The following is a 13,540-nucleotide window of genomic DNA, read 5'->3' as shown; positions in this document are numbered from 1 at the left end:
TACTGGGAGTTGTAGTACTGCAGCAGGGACAGAGAGGCATACTGGGAGTTGTAGTCCTGCAGCAGGGACAGAGAGGCACCCCGGAGCATACTGGGAGTTGTAGTACTGCAGCAGGGACAGAGAGGCATACTGGGAGTTGTAGTCCTGCAGCAGGGACAGAGAGGCATACTGGGAGTTGTAGTACTGCAGCAGGGACAGAGAGGCATACTGGGAGTTGTAGTCCTGCAGCAGGGACAGAGAGGCATGCTGGGAGTTGTAGTCCTGCAGTAGGGACAGAGAGGCATACTGGGAGTTGTAGTCCTGCAGTAGGGACAGAGAGGCATACTGGGAGTTGTAGTCCTGCAGTAGGGACAGAGAGGCATACTGGGAGTTGTAGTCCTGCAGTAGGGACAGAGAGGCATACTGGGAGTTGTAGTCCTGCAGTAGGGACAGAGAGGCATACTGGGAGTTGTAGTCCTGCAGCAGGGACAGAGAGGCATACTGGGAGTTGTAGTCCTGCAGTAGGGACAGAGAGGCATACTGGGAGTTGTAGTCCTGCAGTAGGGACAGAGAGGCATACTGGGAGTTGTAGTCCTGCAGCAGGGACAGAGAGGCATACTGGGAGTTGTAGTCCTGCAGTAGGGACAGAGAGGCATACTGGGAGTTGTAGTCCTGCAGTAGGGACAGAGAGGCATACTGGGAGTTGTAGTCCTGCAGCAGGGACAGAGAGGCATACTGGGAGTTGTAGTCCTGCAGTAGGGACAGAGAGGCATACTGGGAGTTGTAGTCCTGCAGTAGGGACAGAGAGGCATACTGGGAGTTGTAGTCCTGCAGTAGGGCAGTCAGGTACTCGCCCCTCAGTGGGAGTTGCAGTGGATGGGATAAAAAGACATTCACACATCACTGAGGAATCTGGGAGTTTGCAGCTTGTAGGAAAAGGATACACTCAAGGAGGATTCTGGGAGTTGTAGTTCTCTTCTGTCACTGGGGATCCTGAGAGTTTCAGTTTAGCAGAAGGTGCCCAGATAGGTCTAACTGGGGATTCTGGGAGTTGTAGTTCTCATTCTCTCACTGGGGATCCTGAGAGTTTCAGATGAGCAGAAGGTGCCCAGAAGGGTCCAACAGAGGACTCTGGGAGATGTAGTTGTGTGAGTGTTTACCATAGAGAGAGGGTTTGTAGTTTCCCATCATATAGGATATTAGCTCTATTTCTGTATAGAGAAACAGTCTCCTCTGGCAGAGGATTATGGGAATTGTAGTTTCACTGTACCTGACTCATATATAGTAGGAATACCCGGAGCAATGCAGCACCAGTAGGCTGATGGAGGCAGTACAGGGCTTGTCCCCGCCACTCTAACCCATAGCAACCAATCAGCAGGCAGTGATTGGCGCTGCCCTTGTTAGTAAATAGCACAATCCTATTTCCTGTCAGTTCGGGCAGGAGCAGCGCTGATTCCTTTACTGATTCCTGCGCAACCCCCCCAACTCCCAGCGACCTGCCCGGGGGTCATGGGGGTACCTGTAACCTGTACCCCAGCAACGGGAGGGCCCCCCAGCACAGTGTATATTCACTCACTTGTTAACCCCCCCCCCCCCCCCCCCCCCCCCCGTTCCTTTGAGCAGGATGGGGGCGGGGCTTAGTGTTCATGGAAAGTTTGACCAATAGGGTAACTCTGAGTTACTGGGAATCATCCATTTCCTTAAAGGCCAACTAACCCTTCTTTAGATATTTCTCCACTAGAAAAGGGATTCCCCTGTACTAAGCACAATTCAGCAGGAACAGCCCCCTAAGTTTGCTCATAGCCTGTACAGAGAGATACCATAAAACTATGGCACATAGGGATTCCCCTGTACTAAGCACAATTCAGCAGGAACAGCCCCCTAAGTTTGCCCATAGCCTGTACAGAGAGATACCATAAAACTATGGCACATAGGGATTCCCCTGTACTAAGCACAATTCAGCAGGAACAGCCCCCTAAGTTTGCCCATAGCCTGTACAGAGAGATACCATAAAACTATGGCACATAGGGATTCCCCTGTACTAAGCACAATTCAGCAGGAACAGCCCCCTAAGTTTGCCCATAGCCTGTACAGAGAGATACCATAAAACTATGGCACATAGGGATTCCCCTGTACTAAGCACAATTCAGCAGGAACAGCCCCCTAAGTTTGCTCATAGCCTGTACAGAGAGATACCATAAAACTATGGCACATAGGGATTCCCCTGTACTAAGCACAATTCAGCAGGAACAGCCCCCTAAGTTTGCCCATAGCCTGTACAGAGAGATACCATGAAACTATGGCACATAGGGATTCCCCTGTACTAAGCACAATTCAGCAGGAACAGCCCCCTAAGTTTGCCCATAGCCTGTACAGAGAGATACCATAAAACTATGGCACATAGGGATTCCCCTGTACTAAGCACAATTCAGCAGGAACAGCCCCCTAAGTTTGCCCATAGCCTGTACAGAGAGATACCATAAAACTATGGCACATAGGGATTCCCCTGTACTAAGCACAATTCAGCAGGAACAGCCCCTTAAGTTTGCTTATAGCCTGTACAGAGAGATACCATAAAACTATGGCACATAGGGATTCCCCTGTACTAAGCACAATTCAGCAGGAACAGCCCCCTAAGTTTGCCCATAGCCTGTACAGAGAGATACCATAAAACTATGGCACATAGGGATTCCCCTGTACTAAGCACAATTCAGCAGGAACAGCCCCCTAAGTTTGCTCATAGCCTGTACAGAGAGATACCATAAAACTATGGCACATAGGGATTCCCCTGTACTAAGCACAATTCAGCAGGAACAGCCCCCTAAGTTTGCTCATAGCCTGTACAGAGAGATACCATAAAACTATGGCACATAGGGATTCCCCTGTTCTAAGCACAATTCAGCAGGAACAGCCCCTTAAGTTTGCTTATAGCCTGTACAGAGAGATACCATAAAACTATGGCACATAGGGATTCCCCTGTTCTAAGCACAATTCAGCAGGAACAGCCCCTTAAGTTTGCTTATAGCCTGTACAGAGAGATACCATAAAACTATGGCACATAGGGATTCCCCTGTACTAAGCACAATTCAGCAGGAACAGCCCCCTAAGTTTGCCCATAGCCTGTACAGAGAGATACCATAAAACTATGGCACATAGGGATTCCCCTGTACTAAGCACAATTCAGCAGGAACAGCCCCCTAAGTTTGCTCATAGCCTGTACAGAGAGATACCATAAAACTATGGCACATAGGGATTCCCCTGTACTAAGCACAATTCAGCAGGAACAGCCCCCTAAGTTTGCCCATAGCCTGTACAGAGAGATACCATAAAACTATGGCACATAGGGATTCCTCTGTACTAAGCACAATTCAGCAGGAACAGCCCCCTAAGTTTGCTCATAGCCTGTACAGAGAGATACCATAAAACTATGGCAGCATAGGGATTCCCCTGTACTAAGCACAATTCAGCAGGAACAGCCCCCTAAGTTTGCCCATAGCCTGTACAGAGAGATACCATAAAAACTATGGCACATAGGGATTCCCCTGTACTAAGCACAATTCAGCAGGAACAGCCCCCTAAGTTTGCTCATAGCCTGTACAGAGAGATACCATAAAACTATGGCACATAGGGATTCCCCTGTTCTAAGCACAATTCAGCAGGAACAGCCCCTTAAGTTTGCTTATAGCCTGTACAGAGAGATACCATAAAACTATGGCACATAGGGATTCCCCTGTACTAAGCACAATTCAGCAGGAACAGCCCCCTAAGTTTGCCCATAGCCTGTACAGAGAGATACCATACAACTATGGCACATAGGGATTCCCCTGTACTAAGCACAATTCAGCAGGAAACAGCCCCCTAAGTTTGCTCATAGCCTGTACAGAGAGATACCATAAAACTATGGCACATAGGGATTCCCCTGTACTAAGCACAATTCAGCAGGAACAGCCCCCTAAGTTTGCCCATAGCCTGTACAGAGAGATACCATAAAACTATGGCACATAGGGATTCCCCTGTACTAAGCACAATTCAGCAGGAACAGCCCCCTATGTTTGCTCATAGCCTGTACAGAGAGATACCATAAAACTATGGCACATAGGGATTCCCCTGTTCTAAGCACAATTCAGCAGGAACAGCCCCTTAAGTTTGCTTATAGCCTGTACAGAGAGATACCATAAAACTATGGCACATAGGGATTCCCCTGTACTAAGCACAATTCAGCAGGAACAGCCCCCTAAGTTTGCCCATAGCCTGTACAGAGAGATACCATAAAACTATGGCACATAGGGATTCCCCTGTACTAAGCACAATTCAGCAGGAACAGCCCCCTAAGTTTGCTCATAGCCTGTACAGAGAGATACCATAAAACTATGGCACATAGGGATTCCCCTGTACTAAGCACAATTCAGCAGGAACAGCCCCCTAAGTTTGCCCATAGCCTGTACAGAGAGATACCATAAAACTATGGCACATAGGGATTCCCCTGTACTAAGCACAATTCAGCAGGAACAGCCCCCTAAGTTTGCCCATAGCCTGTACAGAGAGATACCATAAAACTATGGCAGCATAGGGATTCCCCTGTACTAAGCACAATTCAGCAGGAACAGCCCCCTAAGTTTGCCCATAGCCTGTACAGAGAGATACCATAAAACTATGGCACATAGGGATTCCCCTGTACTAAGCACAATTCAGCAGGAACAGCCCCCTAAGTTTGCTCATAGCCTGTACAGAGAGATACCATAAAACTATGGCAGCATAGGGATTCCCCTGTACTAAGCACAATTCAGCAGGAACAGCCCCCTAAGTTTGCCCATAGCCTGTACAGAGAGATACCATAAAACTATGGCAGCATAGGGATTCCCCTGTACTAAGCACAATTCAGCAGGAAAAGCCCCCTAAGTTTGCCCATAGCCTGTACAGAGAGATACCATAAAACTATGGCACATAGGGATTCCCCTGTACTAAGCACAATTCAGCAGGAACAGCCCCCTAAGTTTGCTCATAGCCTGTACAGAGAGATACCATAAAACTATGGCACATAGGGATTCCCCTGTACTAAGCACAATTCAGCAGGAACAGCCCCCTAAGTTTGCTCATAGCCTGTACAGAGAGATACGATAACACTATGGCACATAGGGATTCCCCTGTACTAAGCACAATTCAGCAGGAACAGCCCCCTAAGTTTGCCCATAGCCTGTACAGAGAGATACCATAAAACTATGGCACATAGGGATGCCCCTGTACTAAGCACAATTCAGCAGGAACAGCCCCCTAAGTTTGAGAGTCAAACTTGGGGTGGGGGTCAGGCTGAATAAATTCGGGGGGCCGGGGAAGATAAGGAAATAACTGGATCCCCGTGGGTACTGTTTCATGTGTTTCCCACCCTACAGTGCGGGCTGGCCGTGTGATTGGATGAATACCTGCCTGCAGGGTCACATGGTACCCAATAGATATCAGTACTAAGTCCGTGTGTTCCAGTCAGTAAGTGGCCAATCATTACTCCCCATACAGAGAGGAAGGGGCCCTTTAAACCAGCAGCCTGGAATGTGGACTTTAAACCCACGGACTGATCCCATTGGCTGGCTGTCACGTCATCACTTCACAGGACGATCCTATTGGCTGGAATATTTCTTTATATTCCATGTGCTTCTCGTTTACTTCTTCATCTCACCTGCATGATACCTGCCGATACCGACACCCCCTGATACCAATACCCGCCGGTACCAATACCCCCGATACTGAGAATTCGTGCCGTGACTGCGAGAGACTATGGTATGTATCATATTTCAGTTGCACCGGGTTTGCCCGGCAAGTTACATACGGAAACTTCATATCCCTCTCACTTGTTTGTGTGTTAGCTTTCTGTGGGGATGTTATTCAGTACAACTGCAATAGAGCGCAAGCTCCTTGGGGCAGGGTCTCCTATTATACCACTAGAGTGTAAGCTCCTTGGGGCAGGGTCTCCTATTATACCACTAGAGTGTAAGCTCCTTGGGGCAGGGTCTCCCATTATACCACTAGAGTGTAAGCTCCTTGGGCCAGGGTCCCCCATTATACCACTAGAGTGTAAGCTCCTTGGGGCAGGGTCCCCCATTATACCACTAGAGTGTAAGCTCCTTGGGGCAGGGTCTCCCATTATACCACTAGAGTGTAAGCTCCTTGGGGCAGGATTTCCTATTATACCACTAGAGTGTAAGCTCCTTGGGGCAGGGTCTCCTATTATACCACTAGAGTGTAAGCTCCTTGGGACAGGGCCTCCCATTATACCACTAGAGTGTAAGCTCCTTGGGGCAGGGCCTCCCATTATACCACTAGAGTGCAAGCTCCTTGGGGCAGGGTCTCCTATTATACCACTAGAGTGTAAGCTCCTTGGGGCAGGGCCTCCCATTATACCACTAGAGTGCAAGCTCCTTGGGGCAGGGTCTCCTATTATACCACTAGAGTGTAAGCTCCTTGGGGCAGGGCCTCCCATTATACCACTAGAGTGCAAGCTCCTTGGGGCAGGGTCTCCCATTATACCACTAGAGTGTAAGCTCCTTGGGACAGGGTCTCCCATTATACCACTAGAGTGCAAGCTCCTTGGGTAGGGCCTCCCATTATACCACTAGAGTGTAAGCTCCTTGGGCAGGGCCTCCCATTATACCACTAGAGTGTAAGCTCCTTGGGGCAGGGCCTCCCATTATACCACTAGAGTGCAAGCTCCTTGGGGTAGGGCCTCCCATTATACCACTAGAGTGTAAGCTCCTTGGGGCAGGGCCTCCATTATACCACTAGAGTGTAAGCTCCTTGGGACAGGGTCTCCCATTATACCACTAGAGTGCAAGCTCCTTGGGGTAGGGCCTCCCATTATACCACTAGAGTGTAAGCTCCTTGGGGCAGGGCCTCCCATTATACCACTAGAGTGTAAGCTCCTTGGGCAGGGCCTCCCATTATACCACTAGAGCGTAAGCTCCTTGGGGCAGGGCCTCCCATTATACCACTAGAGTGTAAGCTCCTTGGGGCAGGGCCTCCATTATACCCACTAGAGGTGTAAGCTCCTTGGGACAGGGCCTCCCATTATTACCACTAGAGTGTAAGCTCCTTGGGACAGGGCCCCCATTATACCACTAGAGTGTAAGCTCCTTGGGACAGGGTCTCCCATTATACCACTAGAGTGTAAGCTCCTTGGGGCAGGGCCCCCATTATACCACTAAGAGTGTAAGCTCCTTGGGACAGGGCCTCCCATTATACCACTAGAGTGTAAGCTCCTTGGGGGCAGGGCCTCCCATTATACCATAGAGTGTAAGCTCCTTGGGACAGGGCCTCCCATTATACCACTAGAGTGTAAGCTCCTTGGGACAGGGCCTCCCATTATACCACTAGAGTGTAAGCTCCTTGGGCAGAGCCTCCCATTATATCACTAGAGTGTAAGCTCCTTGGGACAGGGCCTCCCATTATACCACTAGAGTGTAAGCTCCTTGGGGCAGAGCCTCCCATTATACCACTAGAGTGTAAGCTCCTTGGGACAGGGCCTCCCATTATACCACTAGAGTGTAAGCTCCTTGGGACAGGCCTCCCATTATACCACTAGAGTGTAAGCTCCTTGGACAGGGCTCCCATTATACCACTAGAGTGTAAGCTCCTTGGGGCAGGGCCTCCCATTATACCACTAGAGTGTAAGCTCCTTGGGGCAGGGCCTCCCATTATACCACTAGAGTGTAAGCTCCTTGGGGCAGAGCCTCCCATTATATCACTAGAGTGTAAGCTCCTTGGGGCAGGGCCTCCCATTATACCACTAGAGTGTAAGCTCCTTGGGACAGGGCCTCCCATTATACCACTAGAGTGCAAGCTCCTTGGAACAGGGCCTCCCATTATACCACTAGAGTGTAAGCTCCTTGGGACAGGGCCTCCCATTATACCACTAGAGTGTAAGCTCCTTGGGACAGGGCCTCCCATTATACCACTAGAGTGTAAGCTCCTTGGGACAGGGCCTCCCATTATACCACTAGAGTGCAAGCTCCTTGGAACAGGGCCTCCCATTATACCACTAGAGTGTAAGCTCCTTGGGGCAGGGTCCCCCATTATACCACTAGAGTGTAAGCTCCTTGGGACAGGGCCTCCCATTATACCACTAGAGTGTAAGCTCCTTGGGACAGGGCCTCCCATTATACCACTAGAGTGTAAGCTCCTTGGGGCAGGGTCCCCCATTAGAGTGCTAGAGTGCAAGCTCCTTGGGGCAGGGTCCCCCATTAGAGTGCTAGAGTGCAAGCTCCTTGGGGCAGGGTCCCCCATTAGAGTGCTAGAGTGCAAGCTCCTTGGGGCAGGGTCCCCCATTAGAGTGCTAGAGTGCAAGCTCCTTGGGACAGGGCCTCCCATTATACCACTAGAGTGTAAGCTCCTTGGGGCAGGGTCCCCCATTAGAGTGCTAGAGTGCAAGCTCCTTGGGACAGGGCCTCCCATTATACCACTAGAGTGTAAGCTCCTTGGGGCAGGGCCTCCCATTATACCACTAGAGTGTAAGCTCCTTGGGACAGGGCCTCCCATTATACCACTAGAGTGTAAGCTCCTTGGGGCAGGGTCCCCCATTAGAGTGCTAGAGTGTAAGCTCCTTGGGGCAGGGTCCCCCATTAGAGTGCTAGAGTGCAAGCTCCTTGGGACAGGGCCTCCCATTATATCGCTAGAGTGTAAGCTCCTTGGGACAGGGCCTCCCATTATACCACTAGAGTGTAAGCTCCTTGGGGCAGGGTCCCCCATTAGAGTGCTAGAGTGCAAGCTCCTTGGGGCAGGGTCCCCCATTAGAGTGCAAGCTCCTTGGGGCAGGGTCCCCCATTAGAGTGCTAGAGTGCAAGCTCCTTGGGGCAGGGTCCCCCATTAGAAAACAAGGTAAGAGAAGGCTGCTGAGCTCAATCAGAACTTTGTCCCATTGGACCGGGCGCAGTTTATTGCTACAGATATCTCAGGACTTGCCCAGACATGTCTCTAGCCGGCCCCGCCCTGTAGGATCTGCTGGTTTGGGGATCTCCCTAGCACTGGGACATACTGGGATTTTTATGATCATTTTGGCCCCAGGCCAACAACTGCATCATAATGGGGGGTGGGGCTTAGGGAGGGTCAGTGAGAGGGGACCCTATCACCATAAAGATGCACTCTGTGACCAGTGGCCAAAATTAGAGTCCTAGAGTGTAAGCTCCTTGGGACAGGGTCTCCCATTATACCACTAGAGTGTAAGCTCCTTGGGGCAGGGTCTCCCATTATACCACTAGAGTGTAAGCTCCTTGAGACAGGGCCTCCCATTATACCACTAGAGTGTAAGCTCCTTGGGGCAGGGCCTCCCATTATACCACTAGAGTGTAAGCTCCTTGGGGCAGGGTCTCCCATTATACCACTAGAGTGTAAGCTCCTTGGGGCAGGGTCTCCCATTATACCACTAGAGTGTAAGCTCCTTGGGGCAGGGCCTCCCATTATACCACTAGAGTGTAAGCTCCTTGGGGCAGGGCTCCCATTATACCACTAGAGTGTAAGCTCCTTGGGGCAGGGTCTCCCATTATACCACTAGAGTGTAAGCTCCTTGGGGCAGGGCCTCCCATTATACCACTAGAGTGTAAGCTCCTTGGGGCAGGGCCTCCCATTATACCACTAGAGTGTAAGCTCCTTGGGGCAGGGTCTCCCATTATACCACTAGAGTGTAAGCTCCTTGGGGCAGGGTCTCCCATTATACCACTAGAGTGTAAGCTCCTTGGGGCAGGGCCTCCCATTATACCACTAGAGTGTAAGCTCCTTGGGGCAGGGTCTCCCATTATACCACTAGAGTGTAAGCTCCTTGGGGCAGGGTCTCCATTATACCACTAGAGTGTAAGCTCCTTGGGGCAGGGCCTCCCATTATACCACTAGAGTGTAAGCTCCTTGGGCAGGGTCTCCCATTATACCACTAGAGTGTAAGCTCCTTGGGGCAGGGTCTCCCATTATACCACTAGAGTGTAAGCTCCTTGGGGCAGGGTCTCCCATTATACCACTAGAGTGTAAGCTCCTGGGGCAGGGCCTCCCATTATACCACTAGAGTGTAAGCTCCTTGGGGCAGGGTCTCCCATTATACCACTAGAGTGTAAGCTCCTTGGGGCAGGGTCTCCCATTATACCACTAGAGTGTAAGCTCCTTGGGGCAGGGCCTCCCATTATACCACTAGAGTGTAAGCTCCTTGGGGCAGGGCCTTCCATTATACCACTAGAGTGTAAGCTCCTTGGGGCAGGGTCTCCCATTATACCACTAGAGTGTAAGCTCCTTGGGACAGGGTCTCCCATTATACCACTAGAGTGTAAGCTCCTTGGGACAGAACCTCCCATTATACCACTAGAGTGTAAGCTCCTTGGGCAGGGTCTCCCATTATACCACTAGAGTGTAAGCTCCTTGGGGCAGGGTCTCCCATTATACCACTAGAGTGTAAGCTCCTTGGGACAGGGTCTCCCATTATACCACTAGAGTGTAAGCTCCTTGGGGCAGGGCCTCCCATTATACCACTAGAGTGTAAGCTCCTAGGGGCAGGGCCTCCCATTATACCACTAGAGTGTAAGCTCCTTGGGACAGGGCCTCCCATTATACCACTAGAGTGTAAGCTCCTTGGGACAGGGCCCCCATTATACCACTAGAGTGTAAGCTCCTTGGGGCAGGGTCTCCCATTACATCACCAGATCCCTATCAGATAGCGGATGAGTGACAGCCAATGAAATCACGCAGAACTGACGCAGTTTATGAGCCGGCAGAACATGCCCGGACTTGCTCCCCGCCGCTATCAGACATAGGGAATATAATATAAGGCGCAATACACGGGCCCTAAGGTACAAACAGCGCCCCCTTGTGCCCATTAGTGACCCCCATTCTCCCATTAAGGCCGCTGACCCGGAACTCCCATCTATCTATCATTGGGTATCATGGTAAAGCGGCCCGGGTATTAGCAGCGACCTTCTCAAAATGGCGTCGCTTTCCTTCCACAACGTCACTTCTGGGCGGTCCCTGCCTTCTGCCTTATATACAGGACTCAGCTTCCGGTCTCCCTCCTTTTCTGCGGCGGCCGCATCCGGAGAAACATGCCTGTGAGTGCGGGGAGCGCGGCGTGGGGCCTGGGGGCCTCGGTGCGGCGGGATTATTAGCCCCGGGCTCTCGGGGGGGTGGGTACGGGGGTCCGGGGGCTCTCAGTGCGGCTCCCAGGGGCCCCGAGTGTTTATGGAGCGGAAGGGAAGCGCAGGCCCAGGCTGGCCAATATGGCGCAGGAAGCGGCGAGGCCTAGCGGGGGGCCCGGGTCAGTGCCGGGGGGCCCACATTGCTTTCAGCCGGCGGCACTGGGTTACATACGGGCTCCTCTCCGTCCCACTGGGCTTTGTTATTGGGTAACATCCCGGGCTGGGGGGGGGCATCTTGTTCCGATAAACACCGGGGGCTGTTGGGGCACCATGGGGCCGGGGGAATATCCTGCATTATACAGTATGGGGGTAACTGCCAGGGGCATGTGGTGGGCAGCTTCTCAGGCTCATGTGGTGGGCATCACGGCATGTCCGGGGTCAAGGGGGCCTCACTGTAGGGCTGGGGGGGCCTCACTGTAGGGCTGGGGGGGGGCCTCACTGTAGGGCTGGGGGGGACCTCACTGTAGGGCTGGGGGGGCCTCACTGTAGGGCTGGGGGGGGCCTCACTGTAGGGCTGGGGGGGCCTCACTGTAGGGCTGGGGGGGCCTCACTGTAGGGCTGGGGGGGGCCTTCACTGTAGGGCTGGGGGGGGGGCCTTCACTGTAGGGCTGGGGGGGGGCCTTCACTGTAGGGCTGGGGGGGGGGCCTTCACTGTAGGGCTGGGGGGGCCTTCACTGTAGGGCTGGGGGGGCCTTCACTGTAGGGCTGGGGGGGCCTTCACTGTAGGGCTGGGGGGGGCCTTCACTGTAGGGCTGGGGGTAGGGGCTGCCAGGGTTGGTACTGCTGGGGGGGGGGGGTATATATAGGGCTATAAGGGCAGAATTGTCTGTCTTGAGTCCTTGCTGGGGGGGGTGCCAGGGTAGGAGGGGGTTCAGCTGGGGGCACTGCCCTGGCACCTACTACTCTATTGATGTTGTACCTTACTCTCTAATATACTGGGCCTGTGGGAATATTCCCCATATTAACCCCTCTGTTTGCCCCCCAACAGCTCGCTAAGGATCTCCTGCACCCCTCTCCCGAGGAGGAGAAGAGGAAACACAAGAAGAAGCGCCTGGTCCAGAGCCCAAACTCCTACTTCATGGACGTAAAATGCCCAGGTAGGTAGGGGCCCGGGTACCCGCCTGCCTTCATCCCTGTATCACTAGGGTCTGTGACCCCGGCAACAGTCGGGGGGGGGGGTATTTGCCCGGCATTACTCTGTATCTGATTGGCTCCTCTCTGCTTGCAGGTTGCTACAAGATCACCACGGTGTTCAGTCACGCTCAGACGGTGGTACTGTGTGTGGGCTGCTCCACGGTCCTGTGTCAGCCCACCGGGGGCAAGGCAAGGCTCACAGAAGGTAAGGGGGCAAGGGGTTAACCTGGGAAGGGAGAACTGATGGGACTGGGGGGGGGGGGGGCAGCTAAGGACACAGGGGCAAGAACAGATGTGGCTTGGGTAACTGGGCCCCCAGGGGCCACTAGTGCCTTTTTTTTGGGACTGGACCAAATTTGTGATACATTGGGCACTGCCCAAACCGCTTAATGGGGGGGCTCCAACCTGCTGCTCCCCATTGTTTCAGAGCTTGCCCATACGCACTTATAATGAAGCAGCCCCCCAATACCTTGTGGGCGGGGCATGTGACCCCCGCTGTATGTAGGCAGGAAGGAGCCGCTAGCTGGGGGGGGCGCCGGACCCTATGAGTGACCCCCGCTGTATGTAGGCAGGAAGGAGCCGCTAGCTGGGGGGGGCGCCGGACCCTACCAGTGACCCCCGCTGTATGTAGGCAGGAAGGAGCCGCTAGCTGGGGGGGGCGCCGGACCCTATGAGTGACCCCCGCTGTATGTAGGCAGGAAGGAGCCGCTAGCTGGGGGGGGCGCCGGACCCTATGAGTGACCCCCTTTCTCCCATTGCAGGATGTTCCTTCCGACGAAAGCAGCACTAACCGTTCCTGGCGAGGAGACGGCTCGCGGGGGGAGTAAGCTGTGCGTAAGGACCTGACTGCCCAATGGGAAGCAGTACAGAGTGGGGGGGGGCCCCCCCGTATCCTATCTGGACCCCGTAGCCTTACCCCTGTCTGTCAATAAATTTTGGATACAAATTGCTTTCGGCTCTCACCGCGTTATTTCCGGGGATTTGTGTGCGAAACTCTGAGAGATGGAACATTCTGCCCTGGATTTGGGGGGGACTCGTAATTTTAAAGGGGAAGTTTGGGGAGTAGATTGTAATGGTACCCACTGGGGTTTACACTGGTTCCACTGGCTTGTACTAAACATGGGGGTGGGGATGGGCTGGATTAGGGGGCAGTGGGAATGGGGCCCATGGGGCTTAACAGTGGGGTAAAGGGGTAACAAGGGGTCCCACCTTCATTGGGAGAAAGGTGCCAGGGGGTACGGAATGTTCCGTTATTCTCTACACACACGGGTGGG

General features: G+C 52.8%; 1 protein-coding gene across 2 annotated transcripts; it reads left to right on the top strand.

Moving 5' to 3' along the window:
* The first annotated feature begins 5,695 nt into the window (after positions 1–5,695).
* On the top strand, positions 5,696–13,216 carry rps27 (ribosomal protein S27.1). Of its 2 annotated transcripts, none has more exons than XM_031890263.1 (4): positions 5,696–5,751; positions 12,121–12,229; positions 12,361–12,471; positions 13,028–13,216. In XM_031890263.1, exons 1-4 carry the CDS (start codon positions 5,749–5,751, stop codon positions 13,054–13,056), a joined length of 252 nt encoding a protein of 83 aa, XP_031746123.1. In that variant the 5' UTR covers positions 5,696–5,748; the 3' UTR covers positions 13,057–13,216. The 2 variants fall into 2 exon arrangements, with proteins under 2 accessions (XP_031746123.1, NP_001165122.1); NM_001171651.1 differs by lacking the exon at positions 5,696–5,751 and adding an exon at positions 11,024–11,045 and having other exon boundaries at positions 13,028–13,212.
* Positions 13,217–13,540: the final 324 nt, after the last annotated feature.

Source organism: Xenopus tropicalis, chromosome 8, assembly GCF_000004195.4.
Source record: "Xenopus tropicalis strain Nigerian chromosome 8, UCB_Xtro_10.0, whole genome shotgun sequence".
Taxonomy (NCBI): Eukaryota; Metazoa; Chordata; class Amphibia; order Anura; family Pipidae; genus Xenopus; species Xenopus tropicalis.
This window is presented reverse-complemented; position numbering and strand designations above follow the sequence as displayed.